General features: G+C 35.9%; 1 protein-coding gene and 2 long non-coding RNA genes across 3 annotated transcripts; 1 reads left to right on the top strand and 2 right to left on the bottom strand.

The window, feature by feature from the left end:
* The first annotated feature begins 782 nt into the window (after positions 1-782).
* Positions 783-10862, top strand: LOC144652972 (lysine-specific demethylase RSBN1L-like). The gene is given in 7 exon segments (XM_078512868.1): positions 783-1101; positions 5139-5216; positions 5829-6113; positions 6116-6593; positions 6942-7112; positions 7520-7628; positions 7843-10862. Coding segments are annotated over 7 exon segments (1644 nt in total). The 5' UTR covers positions 783-797; the 3' UTR covers positions 8062-10862.
* Positions 10863-16848: 5986 nt separating this feature from the next.
* LOC144652998 (uncharacterized) lies at positions 16849-18762 on the bottom strand. Its single transcript, XR_013570646.1, has 4 exons — positions 18740-18762; positions 18182-18322; positions 17590-17636; positions 16849-17045 (listed from the first exon to the last, which is right to left on the bottom strand). It is a non-coding gene; the product is annotated as an uncharacterized LOC144652998 (long non-coding RNA).
* A 44-nt stretch (positions 18763-18806) lies between these two features.
* Positions 18807-21044, bottom strand: LOC144652997 (uncharacterized). Its single transcript, XR_013570645.1, has 3 exons — positions 19346-21044; positions 19014-19102; positions 18807-18867 (listed from the first exon to the last, which is right to left on the bottom strand). It is a non-coding gene; the product is annotated as an uncharacterized LOC144652997 (long non-coding RNA).
* Between the last annotated feature and the right edge of the window lie 491 nt (positions 21045-21535).

Raw genomic sequence — 21535 nt, forward strand, 5'->3', positions numbered from 1 at the left:
TCTCTGTTCGCCCTAACTATATATAGTTAGAAAATTTACGCATCGCTGATCCAAAACAATACACACTAACTATAGTTATACCCAAGCAAGGTTCATGGGTTAGTCTTAAGTTTACAAACAAAAAGCCAATCAGAATGCGACAATTCTTTTCGCACGTGCGAGATGAACATAAATATGCAAAACAAAGCGTCAAGGGAAGGAAAACAAGAAAAAACAACATGCCAAGAAATTACATATCATCAATGTTAGCAAAAATAAAGCTTGAGTTCTTCGGTTTCTAGCATCCTTACTTCATTTTATTTTCTTCAACGCCGAAATGCCGTGCAAAAATAGAAAAAATAGAGGAGCAACTGGACACAAATAAACAACAAGGGCTGTTATGAACTAATTTAAATACCAAATTATTCACAACCTAATCAGAACTAACTATAGTTAACTGCATTGGTGTGACCGCAAAGACGACAGAAAGCACTAACTATAGTTAGGTATGACGTCACGTAACTTGAGACTAACTATAGTTAAACTTTAGTTACGTCGTAGATGTGACCGCAGCCATTGTATTTACTGCAAGGATTGCTAATTTAATCTGCTCGTAAACAATGAATAATAACTGAAATTTCATTGTGCAAATTGAAACAAACGACACTTTGCATCTAATTAGCTATAACAGGCGGAAAAAGTCGTTCCATTTCCGTTTAATAAATCGGAAAACTCTAATGCGACAAAAAATTCCGCGCGAAAAACCGGTGGGAGTTCTGCGTGTGACGTCACTATTTACCCATAATATAAATTCCAAGATGGCGACCCAGAAGGAAGTTGCCCTCAACGGTCGCGAGACGGTTGATTGTAAATCTCCGTTACTGAAGAAACCAGCGAGCCTTGTATTACCAAAAGATGAACATGTTAGAAAAAAAAGGAAGACGAGTTTTGAAGCAGAAACAAAACCTCAGCTTATTCTCGAGAATTTAGGCAAAGCGCGTCATTTGAGTTCGTCCGAGGAAAGCTGGAACATCACCTCTGTTTCATCTCCTTCTCGCTCTCCATCGCCGACTAAAGCGGCTAACAGCTTAAAGACAACCTTGAAGAAGATTAAAATAGAAGGTAAGAGATCTTTTCAACGTTATTTATGCTCATCTAGTTAGGAGTAAATCGTTTAGCGAACGAAGTGGGGGGCTTGCAAAAAGAACCAAATTTGTTTGTTCTGCCAACCACGATGGCCAATTTTCTTTTGCAATTTTGTGAGCTAAACTGCATCCGATTGCTAAATTTTAAAAATCCAGAGGCAGTTTAGCATTAATACATCGAAATGATACGTTTAAGTGCGAGTTTTAGACGTGAAATTCGTGAAAAGTCACTGCATAAAATAGCAATCGTGTTGTTGACTTGTGCATGAAGTGTTGAGCAACTGCAGCAGTACGTTATAACAGAATCGACAGTCTCGGTCGTACAGTAGGAATTTAAAGTTTGTGACATTTAGTCAGAAAAACAAATCATAGTAGCTACTTCCGATTGATGGTCTGTTCTTTTTTAGCGAATCTGCGATCCGTTTAAGGTAAATCGGTAAATTCGGCATACATGTACAGTTGCACGTGTTTTTTCATAAACACGACACTTGGACCTGTTTTGCATAACGTTGGGACACCGAAAACTATGCTAGTATACAAGAATATATATTTAAAACTTTACTTATAAAGGAGCGTGGGAAAGTAATAGTCATAAAGTGGGTATTTTGTGCCGTTTCTCACGATCATAACACTCTTACGCAAGTTTTTGCATAATTTATTTATGAGTATATTAAATTGCAGGTAAAGTACTACTAAAAGTTCCTTTTATTTGGAACCCATCCTCCTTTTCAGTTATTTTGGGAGCTTGATCTCATTGCCTGCTAGTGAGTGTGTCAGGGTACTGGTCATAAAGCTGCAACAGCACTCTTTCTTTTAAATTTATTGAAAAAGCTTGCAATGACTGTCATTCCTTCTTGTGGTGTCTTGATAGGTCAGTAATAAGTAATGCTCAGAAATGGAACAACTTATAAGTTCCTAGCAACGAAATGAATAAGCCTAGCAGTAAACAAGAACAGACCTATATATGTGAACGATTCTTTACCGATGAGACACATAATTTTGTTGCGCCACACAAAGCATGACTTTCAGATGTAAGAGACAGTTGATGCCATAAGTTTTGAGATGAATAAAATTTTTCTGAGCCAAGTTAAGCCTTTAAAAGTGGATAAAGATTAAAAAATAACCGGCACGCATACATGCATGCACAGGCGGTGACGCTTTACAATGATCCCAGAAATTGCATTTTTCTTATTCATTTTAATTTTTATTTGCCTTGACTACAAAACGAACCTCCAATACATTACAAACCTACAGTATGATAAGATAAATACATTAAATCATTATGAACTTCGTCATTTAGCAACAGAAAGGCCCAGGATTGATTTCCACACCTGTAGTCGATACTGAAGATTGTGTGACATTTCCGTATTGAAATGGTCTGAAATGTAATGAAGTCAACACCGCTTACTAGAATCACTTCCATGCATTTATGCAACTTATCAAACAAAACATTTTAGATCAGCTAAATCAGCAATAGGGTAGAAGTTCTTTCTTAATTCTGGCTTCTCGTACAAATAGGAATACGGATACCGTCACTGTTTTGTTTTTAATGGCTTGAGATAAATACCCGAATAAATATTATCAAAAGCAGTAAAATGAAGATGGCGAGTCGCGAAGGGAAAAGAAAAGAAAATAAACTTAAACTTAAATACTATCGACAACAATGCACGTCAAAGCAAACAAAGATTTCAGATAGCTCACCTTTGCAATCTAATCAAGATACTGCTGCCATCGGTCTCCCTTTTGGAAAGGTTTCAAAAGTTATGACACTAACCGGCCTTCACTCGTCAAATTCAACATCAGTCAACTTAGTCTGCCATCACGTATGCCGACTTCGAATACACGTATAACGGTAGAAAAGTTCTTTAAGCGAGCTCACAATTATCCAGTACATCATTCTCCCCTGAACCCAAAACTCTGTTTAACTGTACGTTAGAAATCAAACGCGTTTTGCCGATGGATGCTCTTAAAGTTGATTCACTCATGACAATCAAAGATGGCGTACCGAAACTGAGTAAACAACAAAGTGCCTAGTTCCCAGTGCTACTCAGTTGGAGTAATCGTAACATTGCCCGTCCACGGGCCACAACATATAGGCGTCTGTCACCGCCTAAATTACAAAGGGTTCAGAATGCAGCTGCGTGATTGATTTTCCAGGAGAGCAGATATTGCCACATCACACCTCTGCTCAAGTCATTGCACTGGTTGCCTGTTAGATATCGTATAGTTTTTAAAATTTTGTTGATTACTTTTAAAGCCGTACATGGTCTTGCTCCAGCCTACATAAGTGAACTTATTTCCGTTAGAGAAACTGCTGGAAGACATTACCTGCGTTCCAACAATGGTTTACGCCTTAATTATAGCCAATGTAAATCACTCGCAACGCTTGGGGATCGCTCTTTTCATGTGGCCGCCCCTAAATTATGGAACGATCTTCCAAGTAAAATAAGAAACATGTCATCTATGCAAAGTTTCAAGAAAGCCATCAAGACCTTTTTATTTTTAAAAGCTTTTTAATTGTACATTTCTTTTTAAGTCATATACATTTTAATCTTGTTTTAGCTTGTGAATTTAAATTTTAAATTTTTAGTTTTTTTTAACTATATTGTAATGCGCAATTGAAAATTTTTGAATTGATAATTGCGCAATATAAGTAAATTATTTATTATTATTATTATAAAGAATTTGATCAATATGTAGGAAGGATTAAGCCAATACAAAAGCTTTGATGGGTAACAAGAAGGCATAAATTTGTAGAGATTGAAGTGACTCAGAAGAGGAATACTGCACAAGTTGTTTAAAATGTCAGTCATTAACTTCAGCCTCTTTCAAGACTATGATTATTCCACTAACTACTGAGGCCCTGCCAGGATAAATTCAGACAAGCGACATGGCCCAAAAAGTAGTGACAGCACATAAAATAAAATCGCCACAAACGACAGCCCTTTTGGGAAAACTTAAATTCCGATGACGGTAAGCAATTTTCTTTCAATTTTACTACCGACAGCGACGTGAAGTGCGATAACAAAGCGACAGGGGACATTTTTAAATTTAGACAAGCGACACGGAATCCCCCCTCGTCCTGGCAGGGCCTCACTACTGACACTTGCCAATAAATGTAAGCCAGATACTCAATTGTCAATGATCATGAAAAAATTCTGCATTAGAATTTTTTGTGTTGTACATGTAGTTTTTTGCTTTTAACATAATTTTTGGCCAAATCGCAAAAATAAAGTCCCTCGAAATATACCCATTGCATTTTCGAGAAATTAAGTTCCCGCGAAAATAAGTATCATTAAGGTAGTTACACATTGATGTGAGACTGTCATCACTGGGTTTGGAACTTTCATCAAATCTGAGCTTTTTTTTAATTTAAATTCTGTTACAAGATTTTATTTCGGGGATTGTGATTTATCAAATTTTTTCCTGTAGCAAGTCCTCAAAGGGGGTGGAAGAAGGGTTGAATTTGTACATTATTTAAATGATTATGGAAAGTGGGCACTGGCAGGTAGCCAGCTGCTGACTTCCTAGTAACACACGTCACATTGTCTGTGAAGTGTCCAGTGATACAAACTCTGTGTATCAATGAAATACATGTTTTTTCCTGCTTGATTTTGCTACCCAGGACCATTGATATGGAAAATTGCATCAATTCCAGTTCAATTTGCCCTGCATGGCCCAATTGGTTTAAAAGTTCTCAAAATTGCAGAAGCGTAGGGGAACTGCATTTATTTGAGAGCTTTTAATCATAAGATTGGAGATTAAAATCAACCTAGTAAATGGCTCAGCTCATTACGAGTCTCTTGTAGCCCAGTTGGTTAGAGCGCCCAACCGGTATCTGGGAGGCCATGGGTTCGATTCCCGTTGGGGACTCAGAATTTTTCTTTGTCCCATGCTCGTGTCATTGTTGAAAAATTCATCTTCAAGATTGGAGATTGTTGATTGAGTTTTTACTTTATTGTTTGTTTGTTAGAATGTTTGTTCTCTTACTGATACATTGGTTGTTGTTTGCAGGAAAGTGTGAATTTACTCCATCAGCACCAGAGATAATTTCTCACAATGACTTGAAACTGAAAATCAAGAGAAACTCAGGTAATGACACTGGGTCCAATATCTCCACTTGACTGGTAGTCTGTGGCTAATAACAGAAATCAAGATGTAGTACATGTACATGCTGCTAATACATGTACATACTCCTGTGGTGCTGGTATAAAAATTCAAACTACTGTAGTTTAATTGAAGGGTTCGATAGAAAAAGGGAAGAATGAACATTGCAAAAGAAACTCCAAATATCACGTGTGAGATTGTTGACATGTGTTAATCATGTGACTATATTTATTTTTGCTGGCTTCTGTTTTGTTTGCGAGAAATAATGTATGCAAATAACTTGGTTTTCCCAATCTACATCTTTAGGAATTCCTTTGTTTAAGTGCAACAAAGGAATTCCAAAGACGCCGTCTGGAGAAATCGTTTTTTTTTTTTTTCTGCATACTTTATTTCTCAAAATTCAAGAAAAACTTGGTGGGAAATAAAAACAGGACAATGTTTTGTAGATGTTAACAAACCTACGTGGGGAATTTGGAGTTGCTTTGGCCATGTTGATTTTCAGCCAAAAATCACAACCGCCCTTTTTGCATGACTTTGATTAGTGTTTAATCAACAAACACGACTAATACATGTACATACTGCTTTTGATTTCCTCAGTTGATACAAATCACGAGAGTAATGGTGCCGCTAAACTCAATGGAGCATCAGATGTCAAGAAGAAAAAGAAGAAACACAAAGACCACCATCATCACCATCATAACCACGAAGAAGAAAAAAAATTTAACGACCAAGATTATTGTATAAGGTTAAATCCCAAAGAAAAAACTCGTCTGTCACATCTCATTCACACAGAAGTTGATGCTAATGGAGGTGCTTCAGTCCTTCATGTTTATTCAGATGAAATTGCTGGATTAAGAGAAGAAAAGTTGCAGAAATTTGTCAAACTTTTTTCCGCGAAGTCTTTGCTGAAAAGAGTGAAGGTGTTCCAAAAAATGTAATGGGCATTGTTCACAATGCTGCGGCTTATCTGCCTGAACTTGTCAAATATTTTGGGGTGAATCATCCAAATTTGACCGTCAAGGTAGCGTCATTGTATAAAAAGTCAGATCTTGAGACTTTAAAAATGGAGGAATTCTGTCAAAGAGTACAGTCTACATACTCTCATGGAACATACCGCGCAGGACCCTTACTGCAGTTTAGCTTAGTCGGAACAGTGCAAGAGGAAAGTGGAGGGTATTTCCCTGAGTTTCTGGACCTTCTTGAACAATGTTTGTTTCTAAAGGAGACGATGCCGTGGGGAAGTTTCTCTGCACTGAAGTTAACTGACCGAAACAGAAGCAATGATGGTCCCATTCTGTGGGTTCGACCAGGAGAGCAAGTTGTTCCTACAGCTGAATCCAAGTCTCCATACAAAAAGCGAAGGTTGGTACATTATTTTTTATTTTTAAAAATGCCTCCTGCAAACATCATTATTTTGAGAACCATGAATAAGAACTGTCTTACTTACTCCCTCTGTTGGGATTTTGGCCAAACCAATCAGCTTGCAAAGAAAGTTTTGTCTGATAGGCAAATCCACTAGCCAGTCTTGCAGCATTAATTTTTGTCAGAATTATTTGTATTTTGTTATCTTTTCAGATGAAGTAAGGAGCTTCGGCTAACATGCAATGGCACCAACTTCAACACATAGTTTGTTTGCACCCTTAACCTGCGAACATCAGTGGCATTCATGTATCATCATGTAACTTTAGTTTTTCTTTTTCTTTTTATAAGAATTGGTGTAAATGAACTTCAAAACCTGCAGTACCTGCCCAGAGCATCTGAACCGAGAGAAATTCTTGCCGAAGACAGAACACGGTGTCATGCAGATCATGTTGGACATGGGTTTGACAGGGCAACTACTGCAGCTGTGGGAGTCTTGAAAGCCGTCCATTGTGGAGAAATGTAAGGAATAGTTACAATGTATTTTATGGTAGTTCATAAATATAAATGAAGGGCTTGGTGGAAAACAGGCATTAGACAGTGATTTTGGCTAAAACTGAACATTGCTGGAAACAATTTTGTGGTTTTTTTTTCGGGTCTTTTGCATACGTTATTTCTCAAAAACGAAGCAAAACCTAACGGAAATAGAAACAAATCATTGTTTTGCAGACATACAGTGTAAACAAACCTACATGTGAAATTTGGTTTTGTTTCGGCGATGTTCGTTTTTAGCCAAAGATTTAGGACTGCCCTTTTTCCACCGAGCCCTTCAAATGCTTTAACAGGGTCTGAATTAATTGAAATGGTCAAATACGTGTACTAACATTTTGTACATGCACATTGATGTTGCTTTTTTTGTTGTTTTTCAGTCCTTCTTCCAACAGAGATTGCAAAGATGTGGTGTGTTTTAGTGCCGAAAACTTTAATTTGCTGGCTCAGAAATTGCAGTTGGATCTTCACGAACCTCCAGTTCAACAGGTTCGTAAATGTAGGCAGGACATATAAGTTAATGACAGTGATAATTGTAGTGATTTACATGTATCTGCAAAAAAAGCATTATAAATCCATCCTTTGAACAACTGAGTTCAACCATGTACATGTAGGATTTTTCTCAATGGCATGCACCCTTTTGCATTCCCAGCATTTATTAACACGATCAGTACTTGTATCATTATTTTGTTTCTTATTTCAGTGTGTTGGCTGGGTGGATGATGCAAAACTCAACCAGCTGAGAAGAGATGGTGTGAAATATTCCAAGTTTCATCTCCGGGATAATGACATCTACTTCATTCCTCGTAACATCATTCACCAGTTTAGAACAGTAACGGCATGTACAAGTATAGCCTGGCATCTGAGATACAAGAACTACTACCCCGAGGTAAAAGAAACAGAAAAGACAGTTGAGCAATGACGCAGAGTTGTGTAAGTGTTCTCTCCCACAAGTAGCTCAAGAGCAAAAACTGCTACATGTACATCAATATGCACACAAAAGTAATTGTGATATTTTGTTAGATATACAGTCAACTACAAAATGAAAATCTCTCTATAAAAGTTGAATGTGAGTAACATGTAGGTTCCTACAATATGCTGTTTATTTATCAGTAATTGACTTTTCTACAAGCTAGAAACCTCTTAAGCAAACAGTCAGAGCTGGTCTCGAGTATGTCTGCTTCAGAGGGAATTAGTTGCTTGTACAGTGCAGTATACAATTTGGGGGTTTAGTACCATTTTTGACAAATGCTGTTTGATGAGTCTAATTATTAGTGATTGGCCAATTAATGCTCATGAGTGATTTACTCTGGTTTCTTTGCCTAAAGTGAATAAGCGTAAATTTGCTATATCACTTGGATGAAATGCTAGTTCATTGCAATACATGTAATTATTGGTACGACAATAAAATGACAACAAGCGCCAGCAATCCTCCAAGTCTCATTTCATGTGATATACATGCAGGGCAGTGTAGGGCAGACACTAAATTAATAATGTACCCCTGAATGTATACTGTCAATGATTTACTGTGTTGGGTAGTCTTTAAAGTAGCTTCGTAATGTACTGTGATTGAATTATTACTTTTTTATACTCCTCTTAGTTAATTCTGTGTGAATCTTCCTAGTTTTGATGTTCACAAGTTAACCTCATGTCATTCACAAAAATGAAATGCTGTATTTACATTTGATACCTCTCTATACTGTTTTTCTGTCTTGCTTGGCTGTACTAAAAGTAACACTCCAGCCAGGAATATAAATGGTACTAAGGCAACCTGGCAAAATGTTAAATGGTAACATGTAGCATTCCATGTAGGGGGAGTAGCGATGCCTCTAGTCGCTTCATGCTACAGAAACCAGGCAATGATCTAGTAGCGGAGGCTACTTTGTCTTAATTGCAGAACCAATCATTCTTAACTTTACCACTCACTGGCTAAGGCACTTATTATATAAAAAATAATAGTAATCTCATGTATGCATTTCACGTTAAAATTTGTGGTCTGTTTTTCACCTATTTTTATGTAACAATATTTATTAACTGATCAGAGCATGTGGAATGTTTCACTCAGAACTTTATGTTCAAAGTAGAGAAACTTAGAACTTGCACAATGTATTTGAATAATGATATCTCTTCTTCCTTTAGAAATATAATATACCCAAAAACATAAAATTACTTTTTTGTCAGTGCCAAAACATTCAAGTTAAACAAGGCTTTCAAAACTAAAAAAGCAAGATACTAAAAAACTGCCGAGCATATAGTATGGCTATGGTTGCAGTGGATTCCAAAACCATTAGAACTAAAGTTTTTACCTCAGGATTTCCTGAAGTCGTAACAAATAACATATACTGTAAAATGAGCACTCACCCTAAAAAAACAACTTACCTTAGTTGTCTGGTTAGCACTGAAATTGTTCATTATAAGTTTCAATCATATAACATTGGAACTCTGTAAATCCAGCCACCTAAGTCTGGTGTTATTTAATAAGAGTGTTCTTAAAATATCAAATGATTAAGATTTTGTCTGCACAAAAATAGGAATGGTGATTTTGACTCCCTGACACCCTGCAGTTATTCTAAAAGCATAGCTTTGCAGCATTGTTTAATTCTTAATTTGTTTATTACCTGGTTTTAATTTATTGATGTAGAGCTTGACTCCTTCCTCACATATATAGCATGTCTATTTGTATGATTGATTAACCTGATTACCTCCGGAAGACTTGAAATTAATTCTTCCGAGGGGAATTAAAGACAATAATTTTTATACAGAAGGGTAGTAATAAGAATTTAGATGTTAGGCTCGATATTAACATCATTAATATTCATAAACTGACTAGTCTACTCTGCAGCCGTTACTTGTCATGCAACATTCTTACCAACATTCTTATCAAGTATTTCAAGTTGCATTGATCAATGCAATAGAGCCCATCATAGTGGCTGTTGTCGTGGCTGTTATTGAGACAAATCACCCTTTTGTATGTAAAAGAAAATGTACATAGAAAAAACAATACATTGCAAAGTTTCAGTTAAAGGGCAATCTCGCAATCTGATTGACTAAACAGGCAGATACTAATGATTACTAGAAACACTTTAGAAGGTGCATGCATTTTTGGAGTGTTATAACCGAACTGAACCTATAATAAATTATTAGTTTTATCAATGTTTGATGTGTAATAAATAAGTCACTTGGTAATGCAAAAACAATCTGACTGCTCGCTCTCAGTTTCTATTGACATTGATAGTAAGCAAAGGGCTGTGCACCATTCCAAGTGCTAGCTGACAAAAACCAAAGGCCAGCATTCTAATATTGTGAATTACATAATGTATAGTACATGACTTGTATTTCATAATGGCTGAGACCTAAGTTTAGATAATTAACCCAAAGTTCTTGTGAATCATTTTCGTAGAAATTATATATTATTTCAGAGATAAATATTGCTTAATTGACACGTATTTAATGAAAGAAATTATAAAACTTAGTTTTGTAGGAAAAAGATCAATCCGTTTGTTGGTTTGATGTGGAAGATTGCGTGACAAAAGTAGTCGTCACGCTATTCATGCTGTCATTTACATGCATGTTTTAGTGAATATCTATCCCATGTTTACCTTGTTTACTTGACGACAAAACGCAAGACTGTCGAAAAGTTGAAAAGTATTTATTGATAGGTTGAGAGTTGTTAACTTATTATCATTGTAAATAGCGTTTTTATTCTCATTAAAAACTGGTTTCAAAGTTGGTGAGTGTTGTTTTACTTCTCAGTTGACCTCAAAAGCCTTGCCTCGGGACATTTTCGTCCCCAGAGTCCACGATCCTTCTGGTCTGCACCAGGGCTTAGACCAGAAGGATCGTGGACTCTGGGGACGAGAATGACATCGGGGGTAACCGGTCGTTTCATCCGAAAGCTAGTTCGCCCTAAGTCTCTTTTTACCAGGTTTTGCAACTGCAGCAAGGTTGTTGGTAACTTATTTCTGTTTCTGTCGCTCATAATGGCTTGAAGAAATAAATACAAGTCAGAAACAAGCGGTAGGTATTTCTGCTTTTTCGCGTTCACTTCGTCAGCCATGTTTTTGCCTCGCTTTGAAGTATTTTACACGTTCGCTGCTGGACATTTGCGGGCTTGCGGAGTCGTCAGTCATCTGGCTCTTTGGTCAGTGGTTAGTGTGCTCAAAGCATTATGTATCCCTTATTATAGTGTTTTATTGCCAGTTTATGTATTCAGCTATTTATATATTTTCTTCTGTATCTCGTGTATGCCCCTGTATTCTTATGTATTCTCTTGTATTCCCCTGTATTCTCATGGGGAATACAGGAGGGGGAATACAGAAGAATACAAGGGAAATGAATACAGGAGAATACAGGGGGATACAAGGGAATAGAGGAGAATACAAGGGAATACAGGAGAATGCAGGAGATTACAGGGGAATACATGAGAATACAAGGGAATACATGAGAATACGGGGGAATACATAGGATTTACACGGCGGCGCAAAGATATGAATTTTATTTTCGAGTGGTAAAGCAATATTTTACGAATGAGCGCAGCAAATGAGTAAAATATTGCTCTAACCACGAGAAAGCAAATTTTCTTTTTATTATATAGACAAAAACAATGCATGGAGTAAAAGTTAAAACATTTTTATTAATCAAATGGTTAACACGGGCGACGGCTAAATATTACAATTGAGCAAATTGCCAAACTGAAAGGCAAAATTTCGCAAACGGAAGCTTTCAGAAGATGTATCAAATAAATGTAAATAAAAAAACAGTGTGTTTATTAGCTTTCATCAATGTCGCTGACAATAAATAATTCGCCGTTTTGAAATCTGTTTCTGCTCAAACTCACCACTTTTCTGATTTCGTCTTAGCCAACACTGACAAACAAAATAGTCTGTTTTAATTAAATTTTAAATAAATTTTAAATATTGAAATTAAGTAAAAATATTTAAGAAATAATAATTATGAAATGGAGCATGATCAAATTAGCGAGCATATTCAAACGCATCTTGGATCCTTACTCAGGAGAGGATTGGGGATAGGAAGAAACGTGCCCTAGGGTAGTAGGAGTGAGGCTGAAAACACAGTGAGGGGGGGGGGAGGGGAAGGAAAAAGGAGTGAAGTTGAGGTCCAGAATAAAACAAAAGAGAAATTCAAATTATTTCACAACCTCGACTTTATTTATTTTTGTTTGTGATCAGTAGAGCGTAATTCAAAACTAGCCTATTGAGTGGTCATTAATCCTTACGCAACAGTATGCGACCCCTGTTCGTTATTAGCCGTCCTTAGACTTTCTAAAAGTGGTTCGCTTCTTGTTTCCAGTTTGGTGGTAGTAGACCCTGTGAGCTCGACTTGTAAGCAAGTCTACCCCCCCCCCCCACCCCTCCAGTTCTTAACTTTTCCACTCCAACTCCATCCTTTCAAGATGGTAACTTGTTACTTTTTTTGCAATCCTACTAATCACTAGGGACTGGGGAATATTTTTTTCTAATGGGGAGGAGGGGGGGTGGGTGTTGATAGTGGTGGGGGAGAGGGGGGGGGGGGGTGATTGATAGTGGATTGATGTGGGGAGCTTTAGAGACTCTTCTCTTAGCAAGTCTTTATTTTTTCGTGCCCCTTCCCCAGCTTCTCCGGCTTAGAATACAATTCAGACAGCGCTATAGGTACAACTTACATTTATTTCCATTTGATTCATAACTCTTTACTGTTATAGTTTCTGTGCTTCCCAAATAAAGGTTACTGGTACACTGTCAACTCTCGCCTTGTGGACGCTCGCTATTACGGACAAAATCCAGATCCCTGGCAAAAGAGGTTTGACTGGATGTGACTCCCACTATTACAGACTCTCGCTATAATGGACAATAAACGATACCCTGAGCGTGTCCGCTATAACGAGAGTTGACTGTACTAGATTTATTGGCTATGTAAACATCCTAGTACAAATCTCAGTGACAAATACCTCAATCGAGAACAACTGCACTTACATTTAAATTTAACACACTTTTACATAATTATGAAATAAGAAATTGCAAAGCAAGTTAATCTGTAACCTCTTCAATTGGTTGCCATGTAAGAGTTGAAAGTGGGATGATTTCATGTAACCACACATGAAAAATACCTTGATAGCAGGTTCCAAGTTTTTATTTCTATTTTTAAATTATATTTATTGTTAATTATTATAGTTATTATTTTTCACAGCTAAAGATTTAAAATAAATACATAAAGATTAAGAGGAGCGATTGAACTACATAAGGTTTCAATGAACACCCTGCACATTGTCATTTGTAAAATATCAAATGTAAATGTGCATGCCGGCATGGGGTCATCGAAATTTTATGTAATTCTATTGCTCATCTTTATCTTAAAGTATTTATTTATAACAACTAAAGATTTTATAACAACTAAAGAATTTAAATAAATACATTAAGATTAAACAAGCAATTTAACTACATAATGTTTCAATGAACGTTAAACCTTGCACATTGTCATTTGCAACATTTTCAAATGTAAATGTGTATGGCATGTGGTCATTGAAATGTTACGTAATTTTATTGCTCATCTTCATTTTAAGTATTTAATAATGATATTTTGTTATCAGTGTATTAAGTTTATATTACCGTTTATGTTGGTTATTTTTTAATATAGCTGTTGTCATTTGGAAGCTGGTAGCAAGATTAACTTTTCAAACATGATTACATAAAGTCATCCCAGATTCAAATCTATTATGGCAATTAACCAACTGAAGAGGTCATAGATGAACCTGGTTTTGTTTTGTTCATCATTGTATTATGTAAATGTGTGTTAAAAGTAAATGCAATTGAGATTGTTCCTAATCAAGATGCTGTTTAGATATTCTTTCGTCTCATTTCAATTCTCCTTACTAATTCCCATACATTTCTTTTAATGTTTATTTTGAGAATTTGGTGATTTATCAAGACAGTATTCTCCAGTTGATGATCGTCTTTGTTCTCATAACTTGACTGATGGACAGTGGACCAACAATGTAAGGAGAAATCAGAACTTGATCGCTTGATCTTCTTAATATCGTTTGTTAGTAGAAAAGAAATCTTGTCTGGACTTTAAACACAGCATATCCAACTGACTACATCAATGTCCTTTCATGATATTCGATCACTGCTTGTTATTTGTTACATTAATACAGTTTGGATTTAATTAATAATGGTACTTTGCTGCATTGATCAGTGTTGGTGAGTTATGCATTGGCCTTCCTCTTAGGACTTTGTTAAACTAGCCCTGTGAAATAGATCGAACCTGCAAAAAAAGTTGAAAAATACTAAAGATTTGCAAGCAAAAGATCCCTAGCTTGAACTGAGAATTACTGTTAAAATGTACTGACTTACGGATAAGAGCGGCTACTTGAATGGGGTCACTAGGAAAACATGGATTGAGAACAAAGGACTGCAGCGTTTTTTTTTTTTTCATAAATGAACCAATTAAATTAAAATGAGAGAATACAATACTAAAAATTTCTAAAAAACATTAAAAGGAATATTACCGATCATGGGACAAAGAAAAATTCTGAGTCCCCGACGGGAATCAAACCCATGGTCTCCCAGATACCGGAATGTTCATTGGATTAATTTTTGTGTCATTTTAAGTTTGTTAATCAATTAAGCAGAAGAGTGCATCTTAGGCTGTTCACTTCATCCTTTTCTCTTGAAAAGCAGATGAGAAGCAGTGAATCATTGAAACGAGAGATGTAATTGGCTAGTTACCATGAGTTCCGTTATAAAGTTGGGAAGAAGTTAAGATCACAAAAAGACATGAACGTGACACAATCAGTTACTCATTGTGGAATGGGAAATGGGAATGCAAATGTAAATGAACATGCTACATACAATAGTGTTATTATTTTTTTTATAAAAATCAGGGCAATGACACTCACTTTTTACACCACTTTCCACTTTGGAAAGTAGACTTCAAATTTTACTTTCGATCTCAAAATTTTACTTTCCAAAATTGATGACAGTTTCATAGTTGCTAACCATGTTTAATTAATAATAAAAAAAAAATCTTTACTACCGGTATGTGTCTCATGGCATTGTTTTAGTCATTAAAAGTGGGACGTATCATTCTCGTTCCACTAGCCCACCAAAACTGCACTCCAGGTTGAGGGTTAAACTCAGCAACACTACTCATGGCCCTTCAATACGAATCCTCACGAGACAGTCTAATACTTTCAACTGACAAGCATGATCTCCAGTCTGACTTTATTTTCCCATTACTGAAAAACCTCACTGAAAAATCCACAGCCTGAAATCCACCCCCCCCCCTGTACTTTTTGACCAGTCCCTAAATTAACCCTGGATTAAAAATGTGTTCTTCGGAACGCTCGCCTTCTTACAACGTACACGCTGTCAGCAAAAGGCCCAACACAAAATTAAATTCTTATTCGTCTTATTCGAGCATTCGTTTTGAAGAGGCTAGAATTCCTGACCGTGGTAGAAATTACATAAAACATTTGCACACAGCAGATTATCATGATGTTAATACTGTGGGTATATTTACAAAGAGTCGAAGAAATGGAAACTGGAAAGGAATCTTCTTTAGATTCACTAATATTACTGACTCCGTCGGCGCCAACTCCAAACTCCAAACCGCCCGGAGAAAGACGGTGAACGACGAGTTTTAAGTTAGAATAAAATTGGTAGAAACCAAACTTAAAACTTCTGCTCCACCTAATAAACGTATGATCCCTGATTGCAAGTGAATGTTGTCAATGATTATTTCAGACGCAATTATTAAATAAATCTTGAGTTTCAGTAGTCTGAATTTCAGACGTCTCTTTCTGGTCGCTACTGAAATTCAGGCAAGAGTTTCCGTTAAAAAAAAAACGGTTCTTAAATTTGTTTTGTAAAAATTCTGTAGTCGGCAAACGAAATATTGGACGTGAAAAACATTGGAGCCGTGAAGCCTTCAGTAAATAAACAAATGGAAACTAGACGCGATGGCGCGACACACGGTTGCATTGGAAGTAAACATGTTTTATTTCTTATGAATTTGCCATAAAGTTCTTAAAACATAAATTCTTTTTGAATGAAACTTGTCTTCATTAGTAACACTAGCCTGCGAGCAGGCTCTCCTTGGGGCATGCGCGAAAGAAGTTATAACAGCTGCTTTAGACAGGTTATAGAAATGTTGCTTTTAAAAACCGGTGCCGTTTATAAAACTGGCCAAAATTTGCATATGTCAAAAGTAATTTGAAACCTTTCGAATAACTCCAGCGTAAACCTAAATTTAACATGTTGCTGCACACAAGTATCCGATTGAGATTCTTTCATACACATGTAACTGGGTTTTTTAAAAGAAAACTAAATGACAGAGTGAACTTTCAGATTTAACACTTGCATTCTAAATCGGTTATTTGCTTCTTGCTCAATTCACCAATTCAGAAGTGGCATTTAATGTGTTAATACCTTTAAAACATCTCGTTCAAACATTAAAAGAACCGGTATAGGTATAAACGTTACTGTTAAAAGCAATTACGATCGTTAGCAAAAAACAGAATAAGAGCGTGCCATTCCGTGACAATTTGATAACTCAGATAATTAGTTCTTGTTTGTTGAATAAAATTTACGTTGTGAATGACCCAAAATCTTTGTTGAACAGTTCTGACTTTACCTTAATTTAGCATTCTGATAGGAAATGAAACCTCTGGTTTTGATCAGTGCAGTTTTATTTCATGTGTTTACTAATCCCTTTACCCAATACTGTAAAAAATTAAAAACTGCCAAAATTTCAGGTTACCTTTCCGCCCTTACAGCTCAAAAGCACGTCCAAGCAATCTGCATCTCGACAGTACTAATATGTTTTGCCAACTAGCGCTCCTCCTTTGACGTAGGACAGGAATAGGTCAGGATCAATGCATGCTAGATGGATTTACACTTCTTCTCAAGACTGAAAAGTAATCAAAATAATATGTACTAAAGCTTATTGTAGCTCTGTGATAATTAGCAACCAGTGCCTTGGTAGACGGTGACTGTTTCAGGTGATTTATTTAATAAACTTCATTCATTTCTACTGTTTCAAAATTCACAAAACAAAACATTGTTCACAAGCTTATTTAAGGTCTTAAAAGGTCTCTGCATGCACACATGTGGACAACACGCAGGGACATATTACAGCGACATGTAGCAGCGACAAAATCATGTGCTCTTCACACTAAAGGGACATGAAGCAGGAGGTGTAGTGGGGACATGTAGAAGGGGCAAAATCAAAATATGTACACATGCAAGAAAATGTATCGGGACATGTTGTCTTATCTTCTTTTGAAGTGCAATTTACAATGATGATTCAAGCTCACTGCTGTAAACGGACACAAAAGAGGCCCTGTTAGGGTTTTAGGATTATGGAATATTAGGGGTATTCAGAGAAGAGACTGCTCACTAAATGTAAAAATTACGGAGTAATAATTTTGTGTTCCTGACCATTATAAAATTACCATAAGGACTTGTGTATAAGCTGCACCCCCAACTTTCAAGGTTGATTCTGAAAAAAAAATTAAGAATGCCAAGTTAAAGTAGTTGGTTGCTATATGCACAATAAGATTTAATTTTATGATGTGTGTTAATTTACTACATTAATCAACTCTCAAATTACCTTTTGAAGCTAATTAATATCTATGCACTCAAATTCCCAGTTTTATCAAAAAGAGATTGCGTTAGCCCGGTCTTTTGACAATATGTTTTCTTTATTACAAAGACCACAATCAGATTACATTACAAATGTAAGTACAGATTATTATCAGTCATCACTTTTTGGGTTCCATAGTTTACCACTTATATAGCTAGAGGATTATGGATTATTGACAGACTCCCTAACAGGGCCACACAAAGTCGGAAGTTTTATTCCAGCTGGAGATTAAGAAGAAAAAAGGGTTTTGATCAATGCAGTCTTGTTTAGATTATGCATCATATCCGTTATGTGTTCATTAATCCCTAGCTTTTACCTAATACTGTAAAACATTAAGCCCTCTCTGATCCTTCTGCTCAAAAACGAACATGAAACAGAAAACTGCCAAAATTTCAGGTTACCTTTCCGCTATTACAGCTCGAAAGCATTGTCCAAGCAATCTGCATCTCGACAGTAACTAGTCTAAGAATGTTTGTCAACCCCTTTTTGTGGGATAGGAATAGGAATGTTCATGCTTGATAGATTTACACTTCTTCTCTTGTCTGAAAAGTAATCAAAGATATTCTTAAGTTTATTGTAGCTCTTTGATAATTAGCAACCAGTGCCTTTGCTAAAGGTGACTGTTTCAGGTGATTTAAATTAGACTGCAGTCATTGCTACTGTTTCAAAATTCATGAAACAAAATAACACAAGCTGTAGTCTTAAGGCAAGGAGGAAACTACTGGGCACATTTACCAGTTGGATTTAAAAAAAAAACATAATAAGTTTGTGTTAAAAAAACTATTAGAAGGGTAACTAAATCAATTTGGTGTTATTTTCAAGAAAAGTAGGTTAACAAACTGGGCATGTACCAAAACCCGAAACAACAAAACAAAACCACCGAAACGACACTTCAAAAAGCATTATACTGCAAATTAATAAAGAGCCAGTGTGCAATGTGGTTACAATTGTATACTTACGTTTTCATTGTTGCCATTTTGATACAACAAACCCTTCTCAATGTGACCGAGGCAGGTTCTGGTGTTGTTATCATTCTTAGGGTCTTCTCTTCTTTTGAGGTGCAATTTACAATGATGATTCATTCAAGCTATAAACAGACACAAAAGAGACCCTGTTAGGGTTTAAGGATTAATTGGAATAATATAATTTACGGATTTTCAGAAAAGAGATTGCTCTCTAAATTTTAAAATAACAGATTATTAATTTGTGTTCTGGATTATAAAATTCAATTACCGTAAAGACTTGTGTATAAGCTGAGTGCACTTGTACATACATGACTGTACATGTAAGCCAACCCCCAACGTTAACTCTCAAGGTTGATTCTGAAAAAGAAAATAAGAATGCTAAATTAAGGTAAAGTTACGTTGTCGGTTGCTATTCACAATAAGATTTACTCTTATTCTGTGTATGCGTTTACCAAATTTCACTCAAATTCCCAATTAACTTATTCAAATAAAAAATTGCTCTTTGACAAGATGTTGTCTTTAAAACAAAAGTCTACGGGGCCTCACAACAGTCACAAATTTTATTCCAGAGAACTATATTCCAGTGTAGCCATACCTTACCTTTTACAGATATATTTCCAGAAATAGCACCAGTCAGATAGATTGCCATCCAGGTGATCCAGGCAAAAACAACCTGAAAAATATTAAGAAAACAAAGAACACAGCAAGGAGAAGAGAGTTAAATAAAAAACAGACAGTTTGAATACATGGAGTATATTACATAGTTGCACGGAGATATGAAATTTCCCAAGATTTCGGCCATTTTCCGAAGAATTTGTCTCGAATCAATCAGTTTGAATAGTATTTAACCCTCCTTTTTGCCAAGTTGACTTCTGATATGTCGGTAGAGATCAAGGCAGACAAATAGTCTTAAATCAATCAGTTCGAACCAAATGAACAACATTTTTAACCCTCATTTTTGCCAAGTTGTCTTCCGGTAGAGATCAATGCAGACAAAACGTCTTGAATCGATCGGTTCGAATTAACAACGTTTTTAACCCTCATTTTTGCCAAGTTGACTTCCGGTATGTCGGGTAGAGATCAAGGCAGACAAATCGTCTTGAATCAATCAGTTCGAATCGAATTAACAACATTTTTAACCCTCATTTTTGCCAAGTTGACTTAGGGGATGTCGGGTAGAGATCAAGGCCGACAAATAGTCTCGAATCGAATTAACAACGTTTTAAACCCTCATTTTTGCCAAGTTGACTTCCGGATGTTGGGTAGATATCAAGACAGACAAATCCTCTCGAATCGATTGGTGAAGAAATTGAATTAAAAACGTTTTTAACCCTCATTATTGCCAAGTTGACTTCCGGTCAACACTGTGCAAATCGGTCGAATCAACAAGTACTTTTGCGAATCGATTCCATTTGATGGAACATTTTACGAACGAGGAACGAGGAAGGTTTCTATTTTCATTTTGTGCTTGCCCTTCAGCTTGACATCCAGTAATGTGGATCTTGTTGAATGTGTGAATCGTGTTGACAAGTACTCTTGACAAAAGAATGAGGAAGGTCTATCCTTTCATTTGCGCTAGCCCTTGACTTCCAGTAATAGTAATATGTATCGATGTCATGTGGATCAACAAGTACTCTTAAGAAGTCAATACAGTTTGGGTGTAATTAAAAAGTGGCTTCTCATGGCTTTGAAAAGGAGCAAAAAAGGATGTCAGCAGCCAGGCCATGGTATTTGCTTCTAAAGTTGTTTATTACTGTAAGAATGAGAGAAGAAAGTTAAAAACATGTCATAATTATGTGATCAACACATGGCGATTGCGTAAAAGTTGTGTTGCGAGAAGTACGTCATTGGCAAGTGCGGGATCACAACTAATAAAAGTGGTTTATAAGGACACCAGGAAAATGCATGCATGGCAATTGGATATAGATCTCATCATTATTACATCAAAGCAGTAAAAAAAGGATGCACATAAAAATACCCAATAGTAAAATTGCATGCACTTGGAATTAAGAGTTTGGAGTTGTTTTAAAACCACTTCTGTCATTTATTACAAAATATTTCAACCTAGAAATTAAATTTCTTAATTTTTTAAACAATTCAATTTTAGCCTTATAACTAAAACAACATGTGACGTTCACATGAATGCATTTCAGACCTATTTCTTATCATTGCTGTAAAAAGTACATGTAGCCTTGAAAAATATTTTTACTTTTCAATAGCGCTTTACAAGTTATTTACATTATTAAAAATTACATATCTATATTAAAAAGTTGCAACTTAATTGTATATAGTAAAAATAAAAGATCAATAAAAGGATTAAAAAGAATAAAAAGACTAGCTAATTCAATAGCGCTTTACAAGTTATTTACATTATTAAAAATTACATATCTATATTAAAAAGTTGCAACTTAATTGTATATAGTAAAAATAGAAGATCAATAAAAGGAATAAAAAGAATAAAAAGACTTAAGCTAATTCACCTAGTAAGTTAATTGTAAAAATACACTAAATTATAAAAATATCTTTTTGAGTTGAGCAGAGAAGTAGGCTAACAAAAAATAAAAAAGACATAACTACCAGTATCTGCATGCAAATGGCTTTTGGTTAAAGAGTTGTTTAATATCCTGTGAAAAAACAGAGTCATACCTAGGATTTTTTGTCTGTGGGGGCAAACACTACACACCTTAATTTATAGTTTTCTTACATTTGTTAGTTTTTTTGGTTTCCCTGGCAGGGGCATGCGTTCGACCCAAGATAGGCATCCAAGATAAGGTTAGCAAACGTAAACTG

The sequence above is a fragment of the Oculina patagonica genome, chromosome 5, assembly GCF_052425735.1.
Source record: "Oculina patagonica isolate OP01 chromosome 5, crgOcupat, whole genome shotgun sequence".
In the NCBI taxonomy this organism is placed as follows: Eukaryota; Metazoa; Cnidaria; class Anthozoa; order Scleractinia; family Oculinidae; genus Oculina; species Oculina patagonica.